The sequence below is a fragment of the Convolutriloba macropyga genome, chromosome 3, assembly GCF_964194025.1.
Source record: "Convolutriloba macropyga chromosome 3, txConMacr16.3, whole genome shotgun sequence".
Classification (NCBI taxonomy): domain Eukaryota; kingdom Metazoa; phylum Xenacoelomorpha; order Acoela; family Convolutidae; genus Convolutriloba; species Convolutriloba macropyga.
In genome coordinates, this window is record NC_134470.1 from 16,986,835 (window position 1) to 17,008,522 (window position 21,688).

General features: G+C 33.6%; 2 protein-coding genes across 2 annotated transcripts in view; one reads left to right on the top strand and one right to left on the bottom strand.

Moving 5' to 3' along the window:
• The window catches only part of LOC142336905 (ras-related protein Rap-2a-like), a 40,562-nt gene extending 25,674 nt beyond the window's left edge, over nt 1-14,888 (top strand). Inside the window, exons 2-5 of the mRNA XM_075385883.1 lie at nt 12,688-12,975; nt 13,393-13,530; nt 13,950-14,140; nt 14,581-14,888. Coding sequence (XP_075241998.1) covers nt 12,688-12,975; nt 13,393-13,530; nt 13,950-14,140; nt 14,581-14,722 — 759 coding nt within the window. The 3' untranslated portion in view covers nt 14,723-14,888. The remainder of the gene's footprint in view (nt 1-12,687; nt 12,976-13,392; nt 13,531-13,949; nt 14,141-14,580) is intronic.
• Nucleotides 1,662-10,536, bottom strand: LOC142336010 (tubulin polymerization-promoting protein family member 2-like). Its single transcript, XM_075384459.1, has 5 exons — nt 10,279-10,536; nt 9,432-9,636; nt 5,891-5,982; nt 2,697-2,817; nt 1,662-2,002 (listed from the first exon to the last, which is right to left on the bottom strand). Exons 1-5 carry the CDS (start codon nt 10,291-10,293, stop codon nt 1,932-1,934), a joined length of 504 nt encoding a protein of 167 aa, XP_075240574.1. The 5' UTR covers nt 10,294-10,536; the 3' UTR covers nt 1,662-1,931.
• Nucleotides 14,889-21,688: the final 6,800 nt, after the last annotated feature.

The window sequence follows — 21,688 nt, forward strand, 5'->3', positions numbered from 1 at the left end:
TGGAAATTCAATCACGAACAAGTAAAAACAATTGATATCAACAGGTTTTTTGTATCTTTGGATATAAATTTTAAATTTCACGACTTAATCTTGGCTGCAAAAATTCGTAACTTTCACTGTTCTGTCGAATAAACAATAATATCATTTATTTTAAAATATGATCAAAATACCAATGTGACTCATACAAACAGAACAAATTTTAATGTAAGTTTTGCCTTTGTTTGGTAGAAAAAAATAATTGACATATTGATTTTTTGTGTGGTTCAAAGTCGCAGATGAAAATTAGAAGGACAAATTAAAAAAGAGTTCATTCAAAAGTATTTGGCGGTTTCAATTTGCGAATTCCTACCGACAATGATTTGTTTGAATGCAAGTGGTCTTTTCGAATAAAATGCAGATTTTCAATCCTAATACAGCTAGCTATTCTCAAAATAACTATTCACTATTCTTAAAATTCAATTTCAGATTTTTCTTTTTGTAACAAAAAAAATTTGTTAGTTGACTGATGCATGGCAAAAACTTCAAGGATAGTTTTGCGACTAAAATAGTGCCAATGCTCTAAAAGCACGAAGATGCGCCTGGTCTTAGCTCTCAAAATATTTCAGCACTGAACCAGTACATTTCAAGTTTAAATAATTTGGTTCTGAAACATTGCATCTCGAGAATATTTTAAGTTCCTTCGTGTGCAGTTCTTCTTCATTATGATTATATTGAGGTCCTGGAGTTAGCCCAGGCTAAATTTATTATATAAAATCTGAAAATGACTCATACCCCAAAATAGTGTCTGAGCAGAGTAATTTTGTACTTTTGTGGCTTATAACTGGGATTTACTATAGTAGTATACAGACTATTTATATATAAGCTAGTTTGTAGGCAATTACCACAAAACCCATTTAGCTTAGTGGTTACGACATGCTAAGCATATTAAAAGTGAAAAGTACCCAGGCGGAAGTTCGAACAACATATAAATCAAACCTTGTTGGCCGGAGTTAAGCAGAGCATATTAATATTCATGCAGTAATTGTTACTCAAAAAACAAGAAGGGCCCGTGTAAATTGGGACATGAACAGAGTACTGGCCATCCTAAAATACAGAATGTGTCTAGATTGATTCACCGCTGATTTACTCTGCCAACAAACTCTGGGCGGAGAATCAATATTGTTTTTTTTCTATGCTTTAAATAGTTATCAATTACAGAAGCAACAATAAATTGAACTAATTGTGTTACAAGAACACATTTTTTTGCTGTTTGAGAACGCGAAAAGGAAACGAATAAGAAATTTTTTGTTTTCAAGCGCATTTTCATGTTATGTCACTCTGTATTCTGTAATCATTTCGCTGTAAGTAATGAACATTTTTTTATCTAAATGGAAAGGACGATATTTTGTTCGCTTGTCAGAGATTATTTTCTTTCACTCATTGGTATATGCTGTAACTTGACTGCTACAAATTTAGTTGTCCGATCTTCGTACCATATAAAAATTCAAAAATAGAATTAACTTTGACGAACTGTACAGTAATAATGTGCCGTCATGTTGCCAACAAGGTGTTGCTTCAGTTTACGTTCGAAGAACCGTAGCAACATTGGAACATTTTTTGTTGTTTAAATACATTTTTTACTGGAAAATTTTTAATTGATTTAGAGTTTTGTTACTTTGCCATTTTCTTCAAAATATGAAGAAATTAGATTATTGCTAACATTTTATACACCGTAATAGTACGTGTCTATTTATTTACAAAGGTGGTTATAACATTTTATAGCGCTATACAATTTGTTATAACTTGATTATTTGGTTTCTAAATACTACTGATGAACATATTTAAGTACTATGTTTTATAATTGTTTTTAATTTGCGATTGATGCAAAGCAAATAATTGTAGTATGTCCAAGTTTGTATGAAATTGTGCTTTTTGACAACAGAAGATTGTTCTTAGTTCTTGTAGGTTCCCTTGTTGCTGTATCCTTGAACATATCCGTCGCTCGACACTTTGTCCTCTCGACCTATAATAACAACATGTCTACAATTCTCAATTCGTTTCAATAAATATATCTGATCTCTACTTGAGTACTAAACTTTTAGGGGGGGGGGGGGGGGGTCTGAGCAGACGCGGGAATTTACAAAAGAATCAGGTTGATTAAGTTTGTACTTCGTTTATGCGGATTCAAAAAATATTTATCTCAGCAGTATGCAATTTTAATGAATTCTTTTTTATTAAAAAATCTAAACACTTACTTGGTAGTTGCTGCTGCTTGAACTTTAAATTAAACCATTTTTCTTCAAATTGGCAAGAGTTGAGAAAGTTTGGGTAATTCTATCATATCAGTTGGTTTGTTCGTTCGCACATAGATTGACGGGTCAAGAGAGCTCTACTTGAGAGATCAACTTCCTGGTCGAGGTTTCGATGGGGGAAAATTTTAAGAATTGCTATAAATTGCGGTGAAAAAATATTTTCTTACGCACTTATCTTACATTTTTTAGTGGTGAATGCGTTAAATGTTGTGGACTTTTGGAACAATAACGAAACAATAACGAAACAATAACGAAAAACGAAACTAAGCGTTGAACTTTTTTAAAATTTGCAATTTTTTGTGTTTATGTTTTCTACCGTATTCAACGCATCATTCATCTCATTTCAAGGGAACTTTTACAAAAATGTACCGCAAAGTCGTTCTCTCAAATAGGGTGTTATCTTACCAGCGGCCCCTTTTCCTTTGCCAGACTCGTCGAATCTGTGTGCATGAGATCCAGTGTAGTTTTTAGTGTCTGTCATCCTGTCCACCCCTCCAGTTGCAGAAATGGTCGCTTTCGAATTGCTCTGTGAACAACTCATCATGCAAATCAATTCAGAATCATCAGTCACAACTGAGTCTTCAGCTGTTTACTGCTCCCCGGGTCACCCATCATAAAAAATTCTTATAAGTTATGCTAGGTCCTATGTGATTCTTAGTAATAATACTAGGAATTATATGATTTGTCTGATTTCTTAGTAGTCATACAAGGATCAATAAAAAATATCAAAAATTGTTCAACCCTTAAATTACTGACACCGAATAAAATAAATTGAATACGTGTTGCATATGATACACGAGCAATTTGAATATGAACAATCGAACACTTATCAAGTTTACGTGTTGCAAATGATCTACGAAATATTTCTGCATTAATTCAATTTTTGTAGTTACTGGATACTAAACGGCTTTTTGATTTTTGGGAAACTATTCTAAAAATCCTTTCATTCTACCATGGCAGTCTTGTCTAGTCTCTGTCAATCATATTTTTGCTGAGAAAAGTGCAGTTTGATGAAGTTGACTTTCTCGGAGGGTACTGTGCCATGCAAAACTTTATAAACTTTTGCTATCTAGCTTCAGTTGAAGTGCTTAACTATATATTTTTTGTTCCAAATAGCGTAGAATATCAACTTAAAAACATCATTTGTTCAAGATTTTACCAATTTCGGTAAAATACGTTAAAATTGTTAACGATGGTGTTTTTGGTTTCAGTTTTTAAAATAAAGGGTGTGTTTCTGGCGTTATTTTTTTCACTTTATGACTTAAAATTTGGCCACATTTTTGTAAATTCAGCCTATGTTTTTGAAAAGTGTCATCGCATAATTAATTTAGTCCATTTTGTTCAATTTAGTTAGAAATGCAGAGATTAAAAACTGCTAACACAGTTTATGTCTACTCGGATGATAACTGTTTTTAGTTCCGCTTTCGAAGAGGGTGTTGAAGAATTGAAATTCTGCCTTTTTGCTATTTTAAATCAATATTTATTCAAATTGCATAATTTGTTTATGATATATTGCAATTTTTTTGCTGTTTGTAAATTGTTGCAAGCTTTTAGACAATTGCGTGTCTTTATTACCGCATATCAGTTGCAAGGTTGCCTTTGGTCTCATCGTAACATTTTACAATCACTGAAGATTTAGAGTGTAATGCAGCGCATAATATATTCAACTTTTTTTCTTATAAAAAATGTCAATTACAGACAAGTAAGATTTAAAATGAAAGTTGTGATAAGTTCAATTTACGTTCGAATGAGGCCCAATTATTATTTATCATGTTTTCATATAGACAATGATGTTTTTTTTGGGCTTGAGACAATGTTTTTGTAAAATGTTAATGAATATGTTGGTTTAGTCTGCCCTCGTTTTTTTGTGTTCTTAGTCAGTTCCGTTAGTCAGAAGTTGAATGGCTCACGGATGGAGTAAAGCTGAACATATTTAATGCTTTCGGTTGATACTTAATTGCTCATCTGAATGTCAAAAGTTTTGTTATAAAGAATTACAGTGATTTTTTCCACTTTGCCACATTTGTATTCTTACTTCCATCATCTCTAGTCTAGTCTCATTGACTGCACGTTCTATTTTTCCAGTGAGGAAAATAATCTGTTTTTATTTGTAACTAGTTGTTTTACTGTTTGAAACTAATAGTTTTCATAAACCCTTGTGATTTTCAAATTTTTGCCCGTAATTGAGTTTCTTTTTCGGTGTCTCAACATTATCTCACTAATTTTACTAAATTTATCTGATTTTTTTTGTTTTTTTCTTTTTATAGCCGCATGACATATTAGCACTATTGGCAGGTCTAATTGCTTCTTCTACAAGTTTTTGTTAAACAGTATTTGAATTTATGAAACCTTACTATCTCTTCATTTGTAAGACAACTGCGTAAAAAATGTCGATGAACGGGTCGGAACATTTAACAAAGAGGCACATTGCCGTGTCTTCTTGTTAAAAAACAATTTCCATATTTTAATTGATATTTATTTATAATTGCTTTTGGCTCGTTACCAAGCGTTTTTCCCGGTTTGAGGTATGCATGGTTAAGAAATGAAGCGTCGTGCTGAAAAACAGAAAGAGATTATTTTCCACTCCGGGTAATATTTCCTACCTCTAAGTGAAATTCTGAGGTGGTGTTCTCTCCTCCACTCTCATCCTCAATTTTTAAAGGTGGAAATTTGGGACCGCAATTATCCTCAATTTTTAGGGGTTAAGTAGGGTCAGACCTGCGTTTTTTCTTACAATATCCATTTTTTATCAACGCGATAAAGTACTGCTTGATATCATTAATTTGTTTGATGAGGCCAATTATTCACAATTGTTTATATTCAACGCTCTAATTTGATGTTAAACATTTATAATATCTGCAGCGTTATTTTTTATTGTTAAAAATTATCAAGCTGTTGTAAATTAGAGTTTGATGCTCAGTTTATTAAAAAACAACGTTTTCGCGGTCACGCGACTGATATTTCGAACAGGTGAACAATCATGGCAAAAGCTTTGATCATCAATCATTGGGTATAATGAATCCAATTTCTGTAATAAGTGAACAACTTTGAAATCCTGAAAAATTCACTCGGGGAGCAAAGTGAGAGAAACGAATTTCATCGCCAAATTACCGTTCATTTGTGCGTTCATCTTTAGGTTTCGCTAACACACCTTCAAAATCATCTAGTTTTCGATGTGAAATCATTTTATGTTGCTGCTTTTTCCCCCCTTCCCTCGCCTTTTTTCAAGCAATACAAAATTTTGCTGATAACAGTAACAATCGGTTAATATCCATTTAATATCCATAACATACGGTTAACTTGAATTTATCAATTTAATGAACGCAAGAAAACTTACTGCGCTTTTTATACGGCTCAGGTTGCCAGTCATGCACAAATCCCGGTAAACATACAAGGTCTTACATCACTTTTGTGACTTCCTGGTTATAAAAAGAGCCAGACATTTTTCTAAAGATTGGTTACACAACAACAATTGCTCCACAACCACAGTGGTAGATATGAGGTTCATTTCTATTAAACCCCACGTTCCACATTATATTTTGAAAGTCGGATTTGAAAGTTTGAACATAACCCGTTAACTTTTTTAGTGAGTCTCTCACTTTTGGGGCTCCATTGACTATCGCATCTACAATCTTCTGAATGCTAGCCGACTCACTGTTCCCGTGCACAGCACTCGCCAGCTGAGGAATGGCTAAAAACAATAACCTGCAATGTACCCAAGTGACGAAATATTACAAATTTTGACAAAAAATTGAAAAATTAAGCAGCCTGAAAATCGGAATAATGTGATTTTTCCGTCAAAAATGACTTTAAATACTATGGACTATAGCTCATTTATTTGACTATATTGTCAATTTAATGTAAATAAAATATTTTCTGGCCTCTGAACCGTGATTTCTTAAGTATCGGGTAAAATATTTTCTCAGGTTCGCGCAGCGTCTTGACATTTTTCCAACTTTTCAGTAGTGAGCGTTTTGAGCAACTAAAGCTAATGCCAAATATGAAAGGCCATAGTAGAGGAGTTGGTTGAAAAATATGAAGTGGAAAATTTCCCAATTTGAGTTTTTCCGCCCACATTTTTGTAACTGTCGCAATATAAGAAACTTTTAAATTATAATTAAGTGCGCATGGAATTCAGTCTAGTTTGATTAGTGAATCGCCAAAAAGTCTGAACATACATCAACAGAAATCAAAATTGTTTATGAGGACAGACAATAAGAAATGCATAAAGCGAAAACCAAACCATTGTCCAAACTTATTAACCAATCAAAAAAATTTTCAGTATGCATTTCAAGCTTATATACTTACAGAAAACTTTCAGCTATTTATTTAAACTGGCATGCTCTTGCCGTAATGAACATTTTTCAATTCAAATTACTAGCTGATTGTCAAGTTTAGAAAATAAACAGTGTAGCGTGATTTAAATTTCAATTAAAAAGATTATTAAAAGGAAATATTGAACTCAGAGGCAAATCAATTTTCCTCAATTCAAATAAACAGATTTTAACACTTTTCGGTGACGCTTCTTAATTAGGTGAACTTTTTAAGCGATCTTCTGAAAGATGAATGTATTAGAAGTTAGTGAAAAACAGTGGCCATCTTGGAAGATATAACAAGAGTATATACTGTTCAAAGTTATTGCACGTTGGTTCTTGACGAGCTCTGCTACCAAAGTCGTTTTAAAAATTTCATTTCAAATTTACAAATTTCTGTTTTTCTGCATTATATATTTTAGGTAATTTTTGGGAAGAAAATGAAACCTGAAGACCGTGCTTATCTAGATTTGAAATAACACAACTTAGTTTCAGCCCAGTAATCATGAATCATTGCTGTTTGATTAAGGGAAATTGTCAGAAGTTAAGAGCTTCCTAAAAACGCTAAATTTTCAGAACAGTTGTGATTTCCAGAACCATTTGTTTTTAGTTCGCATAGAATGTTCGAAGTTGCAGCTATATTGCTCTTAAGAACTTGCATTACTGAGGTTTGTGAGGACCTGCTGACAACTTTCATAAGCTGTTTATAATCAGAGATGTTTTGAAAGTTTGCAGAGTTGCAAAATTTTGTTTGTCTAGGAAAATCGTTCAAAATATATGGTTAAGTTCCAAGATCTTACAAGATAACCATTTTTAATCAACTGTGGCACAAAAACCCGATTGGCAATAAATCATCTCTCCTCATTTCGTGGGAAGCTGGAACAAAAATTTAATGAAGTTTAAGAGGAATATAGGTAAATTTATGAAACAGGTGAACTACTTGAACAATTTTGTTATTAACAGTAAACGAAATCAGTAATCTTGCAGATTTTTTTCAATTTTTGGTGTTGAACATTGCACAGATTTCATTGGTTTCAAATTATTTGCCCGGATCGAGGCCGAATGGTTAACTTGTAAGAACTTGCAAGTTTCTGTCAGAAACTTACAAGGCAATGCCTTGCCTTGCAATTTTTTTTCCCAAAAACTTCCATGTTCTTACAAGTCAACCATTCGACTTACAAACTCCTACAAGTTAACCATTCGACTTACAAAGATAACTCTTTATCGAGTGAATGTTTATCTTGTCTGAACTTGCAAGTTTCTGGCAGAAATTTACAAGGCGATGCATTATAAACGGGTGCTCATAAAAATACGTTGCTCCAAATGCATGCATAAAATCTCGATTGTGATTTTTTTTGCTATCATTGAACGTAAATTGTGCAAAACATTAACAAAATAACCTTTGCGATTAAATTTTTTTAGTCTGGTCTGAGGTTTCAATACTCAGCAGCGCTACTGGAAGTATACTGTTGACATTCTAGCTGAAATTTTTTGAACTTCAGAAATCTTTATTTTATGCATTGTGCTGTAAAAATGGAGTTTTAACGGAGCCTACAAAATCATCTTTTTCTGTAATATTTCAATTTTATATATCATTTATTACCATCAGTTACATATAAGGTGAGATTTCTTTGGTCTATTTGTGCCAAAATCAACGATGAACTTCTCATTTTGGCCATTGTTAGCATGTTTCGTCATAATAGCTGACGGCTGGTGTAAACTTACTCGATGCAAACTTATTACAAAATCTGGCAGAAAAATCAGCAAGCAAAAGCTATATTTAGTCATGAGTACTCCATTCTATTAGAAAACTGCTGAAATTCAATAATAATCGAAATATATCACTATAAAAACGTTGATGATTTATGACATATCCGTTTTCTCTGCACACTTTTTGCACTTCAAGGTCTGCTGTGAACATGAAAACAATTGTAAGTCTTAAATAACTGTGAACTACTCTTAAGAGGTCTTTTTAATCCGTTCAGCTATTAGCAAGTCAATATATAAAAGATGGCGGTCATTTGAAATATTTTCTCCTTACATCGGCAGAACTTCCTTTATGACGTAAGAGCTTCATTGTGTAAGGATTTGCGGATGTACATGAATCATAATGTCCTTTGTTTTTTGAGCTGTTGAGGAGACATAATTTTTACAAACTGACCGGCATTTTCAAATCATGTGCCTAGTTGATCGGAGACGTTAAAATATTATTTTGCGACGCATTCTTTCACGTCGATGAATGATGTTATCTGATGATTATAATATTTTCTCTGTAATTATCGCTGTTGGTGAAAAAAATAGGCGAATTTTGGATATTTTGTTTTTACTCAAAACTGGTTCCATAATACCGCAGTGATTTAAAACTGACATTGCCATTGAGCCAGTGATGATAAACCCTTCCAGCCAGTCCGAATATCCTACCCAGGTTGATATCCCAAAACGAACTGACATTTAATAAGAGAATTTTTAAGCAACGCTCCGATTTCGAGATAACTGGTTCAGAAATATACAATAAAAATCTGATCAGATCAATGGTCTGACGAAAGTGTGATCAGAGATCATTTCAGCATGCATGCTGTCTGATCAGAACTCAATTCAGACTGAGGACTGACTGATTCTAGACCATTTCACTCAAAGGACTGTCTGATTCTAGATCATTTCAGTTTGAGTTCTGTCTGATCCGAGGTGGGTTCAGTCTGTGCAATGTCTGAAGCATGGTCATTTCAGTCTGAGGGCTATAATTCAAGGTTACCCAAGTCTGTAGACGGTCTGGCCAGATGCCATGTTTATTCTGTTCAGTGATAATTGTGACTGGGTTGTTTCTTACCTTTATCGCGGAAGTTTTCGAAGGGTATGTTCCTTTTGCTTTTACACCTGGTGAAGATCATGTCTACCTCCGCCCCATTTAGTTTGCCCTTGTTGAATAGACCACAGTCCTTCACCAGCTTTGTCAAATTCTTCGATTCCAGTTCTTCCTTCTTACTCCCACTTCCAGCTCCGAAGTTGGCAAAAGCCAAAAACGCAGTCTTGATCTGCAAAGAAAGGAAGAGAATAAACTATTCAAACATCGCAGAAAATAAGAATCAAAAACAGAAAAAAAATGTTACGATGATTGCTCATCATATATATCTTAGTATACATATGATTTTAATTTCTAAGTTATGTTGACGGTTGCTGGTATATAGGACCTACGTTGTGATTCGTGTGGTACATGAAAATTATATTCCAATAATTCTCTAACTACTTGAGGATGTGATATTCCTTCGTTTTTCAGCATTAATTTTCAAAGACAGATTTGTACAAACATTGAAAACATTATCAATTTGTGTAACAATTTTTCTCCCGGCGTAGCTGACATGATATTCAACATCATGAATTCTTCCCCGGTATTAAGTTAAAATTTATAAAATATTTAAAGATCGATAAAGTGCGTTATTTTTGAGGTGACACCTCGAGTCGGACCACGAATATAAATTTATCGGGTCTTTATCAGATGAGGTCATTTTCCTGGTTCGCCTCGAAGTGTCACCGCAAATATAACTCAATTATCGATCCTTTAATTTTTTTTATAAATGTTAACTTACAACCGGGAAGAAGAAAATAGGAAATAGATTAGATCTTGAAAACTTATTAAGTCTCATTCTTTTTTAAATAAAAAGAAGACTTTGTCTTACCTCAGAGTCGCTCATTCTTACTGTTTGCTGTTTTTAACCGTCTGCTGCTAAAAATGAACTCGACAAATTCTTTTGACGCTTTTATGCTTGTGAAGTTGATAATCTGTTTTGTTACCCAAAATGTATTCAAAAACGATCTCAAACTTCTATTTATAGTCGAACACCAATTTAAGTGTCCTTTAAATTTAACTGACCAAATAAAAATGTAATAACGTAATAGTATGAGCAAGCTGGCTCAAAAATATGAAACGGAATTGCTACGATATGTAAATACAAAAGTATTTATTATATTACGCATAGTCTGTATGCAATAAAACACAGTTAAAAACCGAACACCTGCTTTCGAATAAGATTATCATGAAAAAGCTTTAAATGGCATCTATAATTCACGACAAACGGTTCTGCAATGTGAAGGGGATCAAAAGTGTTTCCATACTTTTCCACCTGTTTTGTCTCGCATTGTCGTAATTTTGACAATCTCTCCCGGTCAAATGTAATCTGCTGTTTAGGAGACTCAATTTTATAGATATTCCCTTTGTTCTTTAATTATTAGTACACAAAAGGCAAAAATACAAGTAAACAAAAAATCACACGGGTCATCATTAACCATTTTTTTGATCAGAACTGGAGATTTTGTGTAAAATGATTTGATTTTGTATATCATTACAGACAGAAACTCTAAAAACTTTTGGATCCATTAAAGTCCATGAAAACTTTGGAAGGTGTTTTCATGGCTTTTGGAGTGAGCCGTACAGAAACAAATCAATAAAAAAAATTTGCTCAAATAATCACAGGTTGACCAAAACCAAGTTGCCAAAAAACGTATGCCGGCTGTGACTTTGCTAAATATTGCAGTGAATTCGATGAATTCACGTAATTGGCATGTAAGAAACTAAAATCTTCAACCATTAACACTTTTTCTCTGAATCGCAGTGACCCATATGCCCTGTTCACAGTGTCCTGTAAAGAGTTCTCGAAAACGAATCGCTTCATTTAGGAGTGACTTTTCTTGTCCTCGTAAATTACGCGGCAAAAGTTCACCACGCTGTTTTTGAGATAATTTGGTGTTTCGTGGACAAAACCTTGCCACCAATTTTCACTTTGTGTCAATTTGGTTCCGGAAGGAAAATGGTTATGCAAATCATGAGCATAAGTGATGAAAAAACATAAATTTAGTACTCATAGTTACGGGATATTGTAAAATTTTCACAATTTTGATTTCACAATTTTCACAATTTTTTGTTCACAATTTTGATTATGTAATCAGCCTTAAGTTTTGTTGTTTGCATTTTGTTAGTAATTACTTGAGACAAAATTGAAATGATTTGGTTCTTTTGACTCGTGATATGGGTAGTTGCAAGATTGCTAAGTGTCTCAGAGTGTTATTTCTGGAGTTGATCACCAATTAGGCTGTTTTGATTTCGGTTTCATTGCCACTATCCCATGTATTAGACATATTAGGCAGCCAAGGATATCAGGTGACGTGTGAATATCTGTGACAAGGGGTGGGGGCATGACAGACATAATCTTGTCACTGTTGTTCACTCCTTCCCCTGCTGTACCTCTGTCTTGGTGAAGATTGGCGGATATTTCGAAACTTGCATCAATTCCGAAAAAAAACTGCTAACTCCCAAATGTCCACACACTTATTACCCTAATCGTAAAACATGGTACTGAAAAAGAGTGAAAAACCAGAGTAAATTAACTCACGCCAATAGAGTTTTGCGAAGTGAAATATTAATTTTTTTGATTTGTAAAACGTTGATAAACAGTAATAACAGGAGAAAACATATTGTTATGCTCGGTTCGAGGAAAAATCAGAAAAATATGTAAGATAATCGGTGAAAAGTTTTTTTCACCGCAAATTTTGTACATAAATTTGTGGTGAATGGCAGTGAATACGGTGAAATTGTGTAAGTTCACCGCTAGATGAAGCGGTGAACTTACAAAAATTCACCCCATTTCACAACAGATTACCGTCCTTACACGGGTTCGAACCTCTCACTCTACTTTCTGTAAAACTTGCGTATTGAATTGTTGTAAGCTTTGCGTTTTGAGCAGTGAAATTACATATTTTAGCGGTGAAATGTGGTAATTTTTTTGTAAGTTCACCGTTTATTCTAGTGGTGAAATTACATAAATTACATAAAAAAGTGTCAAAAACAGGTTAGATTAAGGGGTAGTTTTAGATGGGGTAAAAGCTAACAATTTTCCCTTGCTCCCCATTATCCCCCTATCTTTCTTCGTTTTACCCCCTAAAATTACACTTAATCCCCCTATTTTTTTCACCGCATTCACCGCCTGATTTATGTAATTTCAACGCTTTCAACGCTTATCTTACATAATTTTGCGTTGAATGGCGGTGACACCTGGACCCGGGTGTTGATTAAGTGTATGATGTATTTACAGGTGGGAAAAACGACAATAGTGAGCCAAATGATAAAGAACCAGCTGCCACCCAAGTACGAGCCAACAATTGAGGACCTCCACAGCCGGGACTTCCGAGTGGGAAATGAGACAGTGAGACTGAATGTTCTGGACACAGCCGGGGATCTCTCCTTCCCAGCCATGCGACAGTTGTCTATCTCCACTGCACAGGCATTCGTCCTTGTCTATTCAGTCACTGAAGAGAGTTCATTCAGAGAAGTGATGCAACTGTTCTACGAAATTAAGGAGAGCAAGGATAATTGGGAAGAGGTGCACCTACTCAGTTATCATTTTTGAGTGAACTTAAAAAAAATTAAATGCCAACAAAAGTTTGAAAAAAAAAACCTTTATTATAACTGTTAAAACACACCGCTAAAAGCTTAAGATACATGAATTCTTCTTCAAGTTATAAAAGACATAACGAATATGGTTTCAGAAAATATGAAAAAGTTTTAAGCACCTCAAAAAATATCGACATAAGATATGGAAACCATAATCCAATAAAAAATCAGATTAATTGAATATACCTTTCTTTATAAAAGACATAAGAAAAATTTAGAAGAATTTCAATTAGCGTCAATGGGAAAAAAATTAACAAAACTTGATTCTCTGTTCATAAAACCATTTGGACTTGAGCACACACTGGTGACAGTCCAGGTTCTAGTACAGTAGAAAATAAAAGTTTAGGTTCCGTTGGTGATTGTGGGTAATAAAAAGGACAGACAGAACATGAGAGAGGTCACACAGGACGAAGTGGAGGAGTTCATCAGTTCAGAGGGATGGGCTGCTGGATTCCTAGAGATATCTGCACTAAAAACACAACAGGTAATCAACCCAGTACCGTAGTGATTATGAATTATAACCGAATACAAATTTATAAATTATTTCCTTAGGTATATTTACGCTTCACTTACAATTTACCAAAAAAACTTATTTGAACCTACAGATAATCAAAAAGTGTAAACCAAATTAAAGTTAACCAGGGAAAATTTCTTTTAAATTCAAATTACACTACATAAAAAAAATTTATGCTGAATAGTCCGCATGTTTTTAACTATAAGGTACAAGATCGGGTATATTTTGGGTATTTGCCATGCTACCTATTTTGTACATTGTTAGCTTTATTGGAGTTTTGATTTCTAAATTTCTATATTAACATAGAGATACAAAATTCACGCAATCCAAAAAAAAATATCCATTCGACGCATTGTTATCATAAATATGTCACCTTTGCCCAATTTCAGGTGCTTGAGTTGCAACAGAAGTTGATTCTGCAATGGCGGCACCCACTCGCCAAAGAGTTGAATGCTCTGGTGAAGTTCAAGCTGAAGGACATCAAGATGGCGTCAGAGTACAAGAGCAACAGCCTCCTCGTCTCCAACTCACACGACTCCTCCTCCGGGGGAAGCTTCAAACGCAGCCAGAGTCTATACAGGTTATTGACAACTACCACTACGTTATTACAGCTTTAATTTCGGAGAGTACATATGATAACTATGTACAAGATTTTTTCAGGTTCTGACGATAGATTTTCTTAGTTTGGTTGATCTGGATAAGATCTTACCAAAATATAAGCGGAAATATTGGTGCTTAATGTTCTTGGCCAGATATTTCAAGGTTTGCGAGAGATGGAAAGATCACGCATGTCTTATCAAGGTGTATCAAGTTTCGATTCGCTGGGCATACAGTTGTACATAATCGAATATAAGACATATCGAATATATAAGACGTCATATTTTATTTATTTTTCATTTATAAATCGTAAATTATAATAGTAAAAGTTTGCCAAATATAAATTTTCATAAAACTTATAACCGATTAATATAAATAGCAGAAACCAGTTAGACTACTTTAGCAATGAGTGCTTTGTTCCAGAAGGACAAGTAAGAAAGGTGCAAAGGGGGGCAACAGTGGTCCACCCACCACAGCCAACAACCAGAGTCACCACGGGGCAGGGGGTAGGCGACAGAGCATGGAGATGGAATCCCTCCAAGTGGGCGACTGCTGTCTCATGTGAACAGAGAAGAACCTCCCTGTGAACAAAATTGAGGGATGTGTTACACATGCCAGCATTATTCAAAGGACGAAATGGAAAACCACTGAAACAATTTAAAAAATACAATTAAGCAATAAAAAGATAGCTGTTATGGATCAAATTACGTAGAAAAGAATTGTAGTGACAATCAGCCCATTTCTGGATGTTTTGAATAGCTATAAGTTCAAAAAATATAACCTTTTTTGGGCTCTTAGAACATTGTTGGTTTACAAGACGTATTCAAAATTTTACAAAGTTTGTAGGTTCACGATTTTGAAAAATCTATTTCGGAAGGACGGATGTTGTTTTCAACTTGTTTATGTTTGGCATTAATCTTAAGCTAATTTTTTTGCGCATTTTTTGCCAAAAAATGCGAAAAGTTTACCAGATACAATCAAATTTGGTTTGGAGGGAATATTCGAAATGACTATATTGGTCACCATTAATTTTTCTCGAATGAAAGTGGAAATTTTTTTATTTTACGCCGAAGACTGATAGGTCTTTCTTGCGTGCTTATATTGGATTGATAAGGAAGTGCGTGCACAATCTTGGCTTAATTGTCTGCAAAAAAAGCAGAGATAATAAATTTCAAATACAAAACATAGTAATGAAATCTCAAAGTTGGACCAAAGTCTATTATCACAATTCCAATTTAAAAACCTAGGTGCCGTAATCAGTTTTACGGATTGAGGATATTAATGCATGCTCTGAAAAATTTTGCAGTTTTTAGCAAAAATTATATATTAAAAACTATATAACCATTTAAAAAGTCTTCAGTTATAAGGCAAATGACTAAAACTAATGACTTGAATAGAAGCATATCACAGCAACATAAGACTTTGATTGCGAGTAAAGCTTACAAGCCTGCTTACGGGATAAACAAAACGCAGATTAAGTACTGAATTTTATTCTAAAATCATTTTTTTGGACACATTCGTCGCAAGAATAATCACACCTCAGTTTTGTTGAAAAATAATGAGAAACTAGGAATTAAAAGCAATAAAAAAATTTAACCAAACTTAATATATTGGTGTCAAAATTTATAAAACAAGTTATCATTTATCAAAGATGTTTACCCGATGATAATGTTTAAAATTTTATATTGACAGCACTGCACACTGTTTCCCAGTTACACTAAATGACAAAAAGAGAGAAAATGTTAACGTCTCTCGGTATATAGAGTTAGCTATAAGCTGAAACCACTAGCTGGTTTCAAATACGCCTTATCTTGAGACATTTCAGATTTTTGGCTATATTGATACACTCTTATTGTTTTGAAGACACCTGGAAACCAATTGAAGCAAAAATTAATTTTCACTTTCAACAACAAACAGCGTTAAAGCAAGAACCCCCTGGAAGAAAACTAAAACTACTGATGCTATTCCTTGATTGATTCCAACATTAGAATATGAGCATCATTAGAACACTTATACTAACTTCATTTAAAACACGCACGTGCAAATTTTACAATGCCAAAAGTCGCGAGTGCCAGAAGTTGAAATGACAGAAGTTCCTATATACTTAGCCAGAAGTTGAAATGCTTGAAGTTCCTATATACTTAGCCACAAGTTTAAATTTTTAAAAATTGACTCCAAAAAATCTAAAACAGCGTTTTTTATATAAAATTAACTGTACAATTATTAAATACAGCCCCAAATGAAAACGTATTTGGTACGAAAACCACGAAAATCGTTGTCCTCCTTTATTTTCATTGTGTTATTGACACTCATCATTGCAATGTTGTAGAGAGTGCTTGGGTGATATTCTTCCCCTTTAACTGTTCGAATTTCCCGAAAAGGTTTTTTCCCGTTTTTCGCCTCTGCTTGTTGGTGCAAATAATTATTTCCCCTAACAGAATTTTGATTTTAGATTTTTAATTATGTAATGTAATTTGTGCTGTTACTGATTTAAATGAGGATGAGAGTACTGATGGGTGGGGGTTTGGGGGGGGGGGGGGTTTGCAAAAACGGAAAAAAATCCTGGGGGATGGAGAAACGGAAAAGATCCCTTGTATGAATTGACAAAGGTATTGGTCGGCTAGGTCAAGACTCCTCGCGAAAATCATATCCATAGATGTCCCAAAAAATTCTGGGTCTTCACTTTCTTAACTTGAATCCATAGTTTCCACAGATTCTCCAAACATCGAATCCTGTCACACGTTTTTTTGCAAGAATGGAATCATCGTCGGTCATTCTTTTTCAGGGACAAATCGCCTTTTTTTATATCAAATAGAAAAATACAAGAATAAAGAAATTTGGAAATTGTTTTGTTCCTATAGTTCTTTGGGAAAAAAGAGCTAATTGTCTCTTAAAGTGATTCTCCTTTTCATCAATCGGAAGAAAACTCCTATTTTGATTGTTTAATAGGTTAACATCACTTCCACAAAGCTTCCGACTGAACTTGCACAGTGCTTGTTTTAAATTGGATACGTGACTCTGCAGAAGTCACTTCGAAATTCTGACATTATGTCTCGAACCGCATCGCGGTTCTCGATAAGCGCCAGAAATTCTCAACTTCTAACTTCAAGCAGAGTCACGTAACCATTACTTTCAATCCATACGACAAGATTAAAGTAGCGTCTTCTGGCGTAATTAAAATTCCTGTTCAAACTTAACATCAAGTTGTTATCAGAAAGTAAAAAAAATGCAAACAGGTCTGAAAAAAAGATGACATCCACAGAAATTTTAAATTTTCGACGGTGTTTGCTATTCAAAATACCTGCCTTTTTGTTTTGTGGATGTTAGAGTTACTTGATTAATACAAATCTTAACAGAATAAGCAAGTTGTATGGAAAAAATGAAAACGATCAATGTTGCACTAATTTGACTTTAGTTGAAAAAAAAGTTGAAAAATGCTGTTGAAAAAGTTTTCTTTGAGAAAGTTTAGGTTCAATTGGGCGTTGCGTTTGTTTAAAAGATTTCCTGCAACAGGTTTCTGGGCTCTAATTCTATGAATTGTCAGAGTTTGTAGCAAAAATACCTGCTCGGGTTCTGCTGAAATATCAAAAAAAGAATTCGTCAATATAGTGCTAAAATATCAAACCAAGAGATTTAGAAACTGTGTTATTGTAAAAAGAAGTAGAATTACAGACTTATTTTTGTTGGGGACGTTTTGATCTATATTTGCGAAGTAAAACAAATTTTCAGCAAAATTGTTTTTTAAATATACAAAATTAGTGAAAACCATCCAACATTCACCAAAAAATTTAAAACCATGATAATTGTCCAACAAAGACTAACTATGAAAATTCATTTTTGATTACATACTCTACGCATTGCAGGTTTTCTAATGATATCGATCACAAGTCTCTGCGATATATATATATATATATATATATATATATATATATATATATATATCAATCGGCGAAAACTGACAACAAAATAACAAACCCAGTTGAGCGAATGTTTCATTGCACCACTAAGTGCGATCAGAACAATAGTTATTGAGCAAAACGAGATCTTGGTATTCCAAATATATTTAAAAAAATGATAAGTTTCTTTTGTGACTTTTTTTCTGTGTTCACATTTTATCGTTTCACTGTGGATTGTTTTGATGACTCTTGTAATTTCTTCATATCCTTCAAATTATCGAAAGATAAAATTACCGAGAGGGTAATTGTTTAGTTCCTATAGTGCTTTGGGACAAAAGGAGTCATTTGTCTTTGAAAGTGATTCTCCTTTTCATCAATCGAAAGAAAACTCCTATTGTAATTGTTTAATAGGTTAATGTCACTCTCGCAAAGCTTCAGTCTGAACTTTTAGAGTGCCTGTTTTAAAATGGTTTCGTGACTCTGCAGAAGTCACTTCGAAATTCTGACACTATATCTCGAACCGCTTCGCGGTTCTTGATGAACGCCAGAATTTCTCGGTAACTTCAAGCAGAGTCACGTAACCATTACTTTCAATTCATACGACATGATTAAAACAGCGTCTTCTGGCATCATTAAAATGCCTGCTCAAACTTAGCAACAAATTGTTATCAGAAAGTGAAAAAATGCAAACAGGTCTTAAAAAAAGATGACATCCACAGAAATTTTAAATTTTGGGACGGTTTTTGCAATTCATAATACGTGAGTTTTTTGTTTTGTGGCTGTTACAATTACTTGATTAATACAAATCTTAACAGAATAAACATTTTGTATGGAAAAAATGAATACGATCAATGTTGCATTAAATTGACTTTAGTTGAAAAAAAACTTTGAAAAATGTCATTGAAAAAGTTTTCTTTTAGAAGGTTTAGCTTGAACTGGGTGTTGCGTTAGTTTAAAAGGATTCCTGCAACAGATTTTTTGGGCTCTTTTCATATGAATTGTCAGAGTTTGTAGCAAAAATACCTACTCGGGTTCTGGTGAAAAATCAAAAAAAAAAACTCCGTCAATATAGTGCTAAAAAATCAAACCAAGAGATTTAGCAACTGTGTTATCGTAAAATGAAGTAGATTTACTGACTTATTTTCGTTGAAGACATTTTGATCTATATTTGCGAAGTAAAACAAATTTTCAGCAAAAATTTTTCATTAAATATATAAAATTAGTGAAAACCATCAAACATTCACCAAAAAAATTAAAACCTTGATAATTGTGCAATAAAAACGTGAAAAATGTCATTGAAAAATTTTCTTTGAGAATGTTTAATGAACTGGGCGTCGCGTTAGTTTAAAAGGATTCCTGCAACAGGTTTTTGGGCTCTTTTCATATGAATTGTCAGAGTTTGTAGCAAAAATACCTACTCGGGTTCTGGTGAAATATCAAAAAAATTCCGTCAATATAGTTCTAAAAAATCAAACCAAGAGATTTAGAAACTGCGTTATCGTAAAAAGAAGTAGATTCACTGACTTATTTTCGTTGAAGACATTTTGATCTATATGTGCAAAGTAAAACAAATTTTCAGCAAAATTTTTTTATTAAATATATAAAATTAGTGAAAACCACCCAACATTCACCAAAAAATTTAAAACCTTGATAATTGTCCAACAAACACTAACTATGAAAATTCATTTTTGATTACATACTCTACGCATTACAGGTTTTCTAATGATATCGATCACAAGTTTCTGCGATAAATATATCAATCGGCGAAAACTGACAACAAAATAACAAACACAGTTGAGCGAATGGTTCATTGCACCACTAAGTGCGATCGGAACAATAGTTTTTCAGCAAAACGAGAGCTTGGTATTCCAAATATATTACAAAAAATGATAGGGTTCTTTTGTGACTTTTTTTCTGTGTTCACATTTTATCGTTTTACTGTGGATTGTTTGGATGACTCTTGTAATTTCTTTATATCCTTCATATTATCGAAAGATAAAAATTACCGAGAGGGTAATTGTTTAGTTCCTATAGTGCTTCGGGACAAAAGGAGTCATTTGTCTGTGAAAGTGATTCTCCTTTTCATCAATCGAAAGAAAACTCGTATTTTAATTGTTTTATAGGTTAATGTCACTCTCGCAAAGCTTCCGTCTGAACTTGTAGAGTGCCTGTTTTAAAATGGTTTCGTGACTCTGCAGAAGTCTCTTTGAAATTCTGACACTATATCTCGAACCGCCTCGCGGTTCTTGATAAACGCCAGAATTTCTCGGTAACTTCAAGCAGAGTCACGTAACCATTACTTTCAATTCATACGACATGATTAAAACAGCGTCTTCTGGCATCATTAAAATGCCTGCTCAAATTTAACAACAAGTTGTTATAAGAAAGTAAAAAAATGCAAAACAGGTCTCAAAAAAAGATGACATCCACAGAAATTTTAAATTTTGGGACGGTGTTTGCAATTCATAATACGTGACTTTTTTGTTTTGTGGCTGTTACAATTACTTGATTAATACAAATCTTAACAGAATAAGCAAGTTGTATGGAAAAAATGAATACGATCAATGTTGCATTAAATTGACTTTAGTTGAAAAAAACTTTGAAAAATGTCATTGAAAAATCTTTCTTTGAGAAGGTTTAGCTTGAACTGGGCATTGCGTTAGTTTAAAAGGATTCCTGCAACAGGTTTTGGGGCTCTATTCCTATGAATTGTCAGAGTTTGTAGCAAAAATACCTACTCGGGTTCTGGTGAAATATCAGAAAAATCAGTCATTATAGTGCAAAAAAATCAAACCAAGAGATTTAGAAACTGTGTTTCAATTAATAAAACAAAATTAGTGAAAACCAACCAACATTCACCAAAAAACTTCCTTGATAACTGTCCAACAAAAACTAACTATGAAAATTCATTTTCGATTACATACTCTACGCATTGCAGGTTTTCTAATGATACCGATCACAAGTCTCTGCGATAAATATATCAATCGGCGAAAACTGACAACAAAAAAAACCAGTTGAGCGTATGGTTCATTGCACCACTAAGTGCGGTCGGAACAATAGTTATTGAGCAAAAAGAGAGCTTGGTATTCCAAATATATTAAAAAGAAAAACGATAACGTTCTTTTTTTGACCTGTTTCTTTGTTCACGTTTTATCGTTTTACTGTGGATCGATTGAATGACTCTTGTAATTTCTTCATATCTTTCAAATTACCGAAAGATGAAACCCAAGGGTCTTTAAAGTCCCTTGACTTTTAAGTTGCGAAAGTTTTCTGCGGAAAAGTTGAAGTCAATTATAGACAGGAGTAGCAACCATTTTTTTTGTTCCCGTCCCAATTTTTTTTTGTAGTGATGGGTTTTATAATTGAGAATGGCATAATGAAACTGATATAGAAAACATCAAAATACAGAAGACATTGGCGCAACATCAATAGAAAAATGGTCGTCCATTAAGAGAGCACAGTGTATTGCCAATCCATCGTTAAATTTTTTATTTTTTTTAATATAGATTTCCTAGTTTTTTCCACTTATCAATATTTTCGTAAATTGAGCTTGATTTGCACTATGAAAACTTTTGGCGCTCGAATACAATTTTTGATATCGACTCAATAGTTTTTGCTTTCTGTTTAATAATAGT

Bases quoted from the DNA above. Each gene is read 5' to 3' on its own strand.
- LOC142336010 (XM_075384459.1), bottom strand. The intron at 5,983-9,431 runs GTAAGAAACAAC...TATTGTTTTTAG, and splicing joins CGAAAACTTCCGCGATAAAG to CCATTCCTCAGCTGGCGAGT. The intron at 2,003-2,696 runs GTAAGATAACAC...TTGTTATTATAG, and splicing joins CAAAGGAAAAGGGGCCGCTG to GTCGAGAGGACAAAGTGTCG.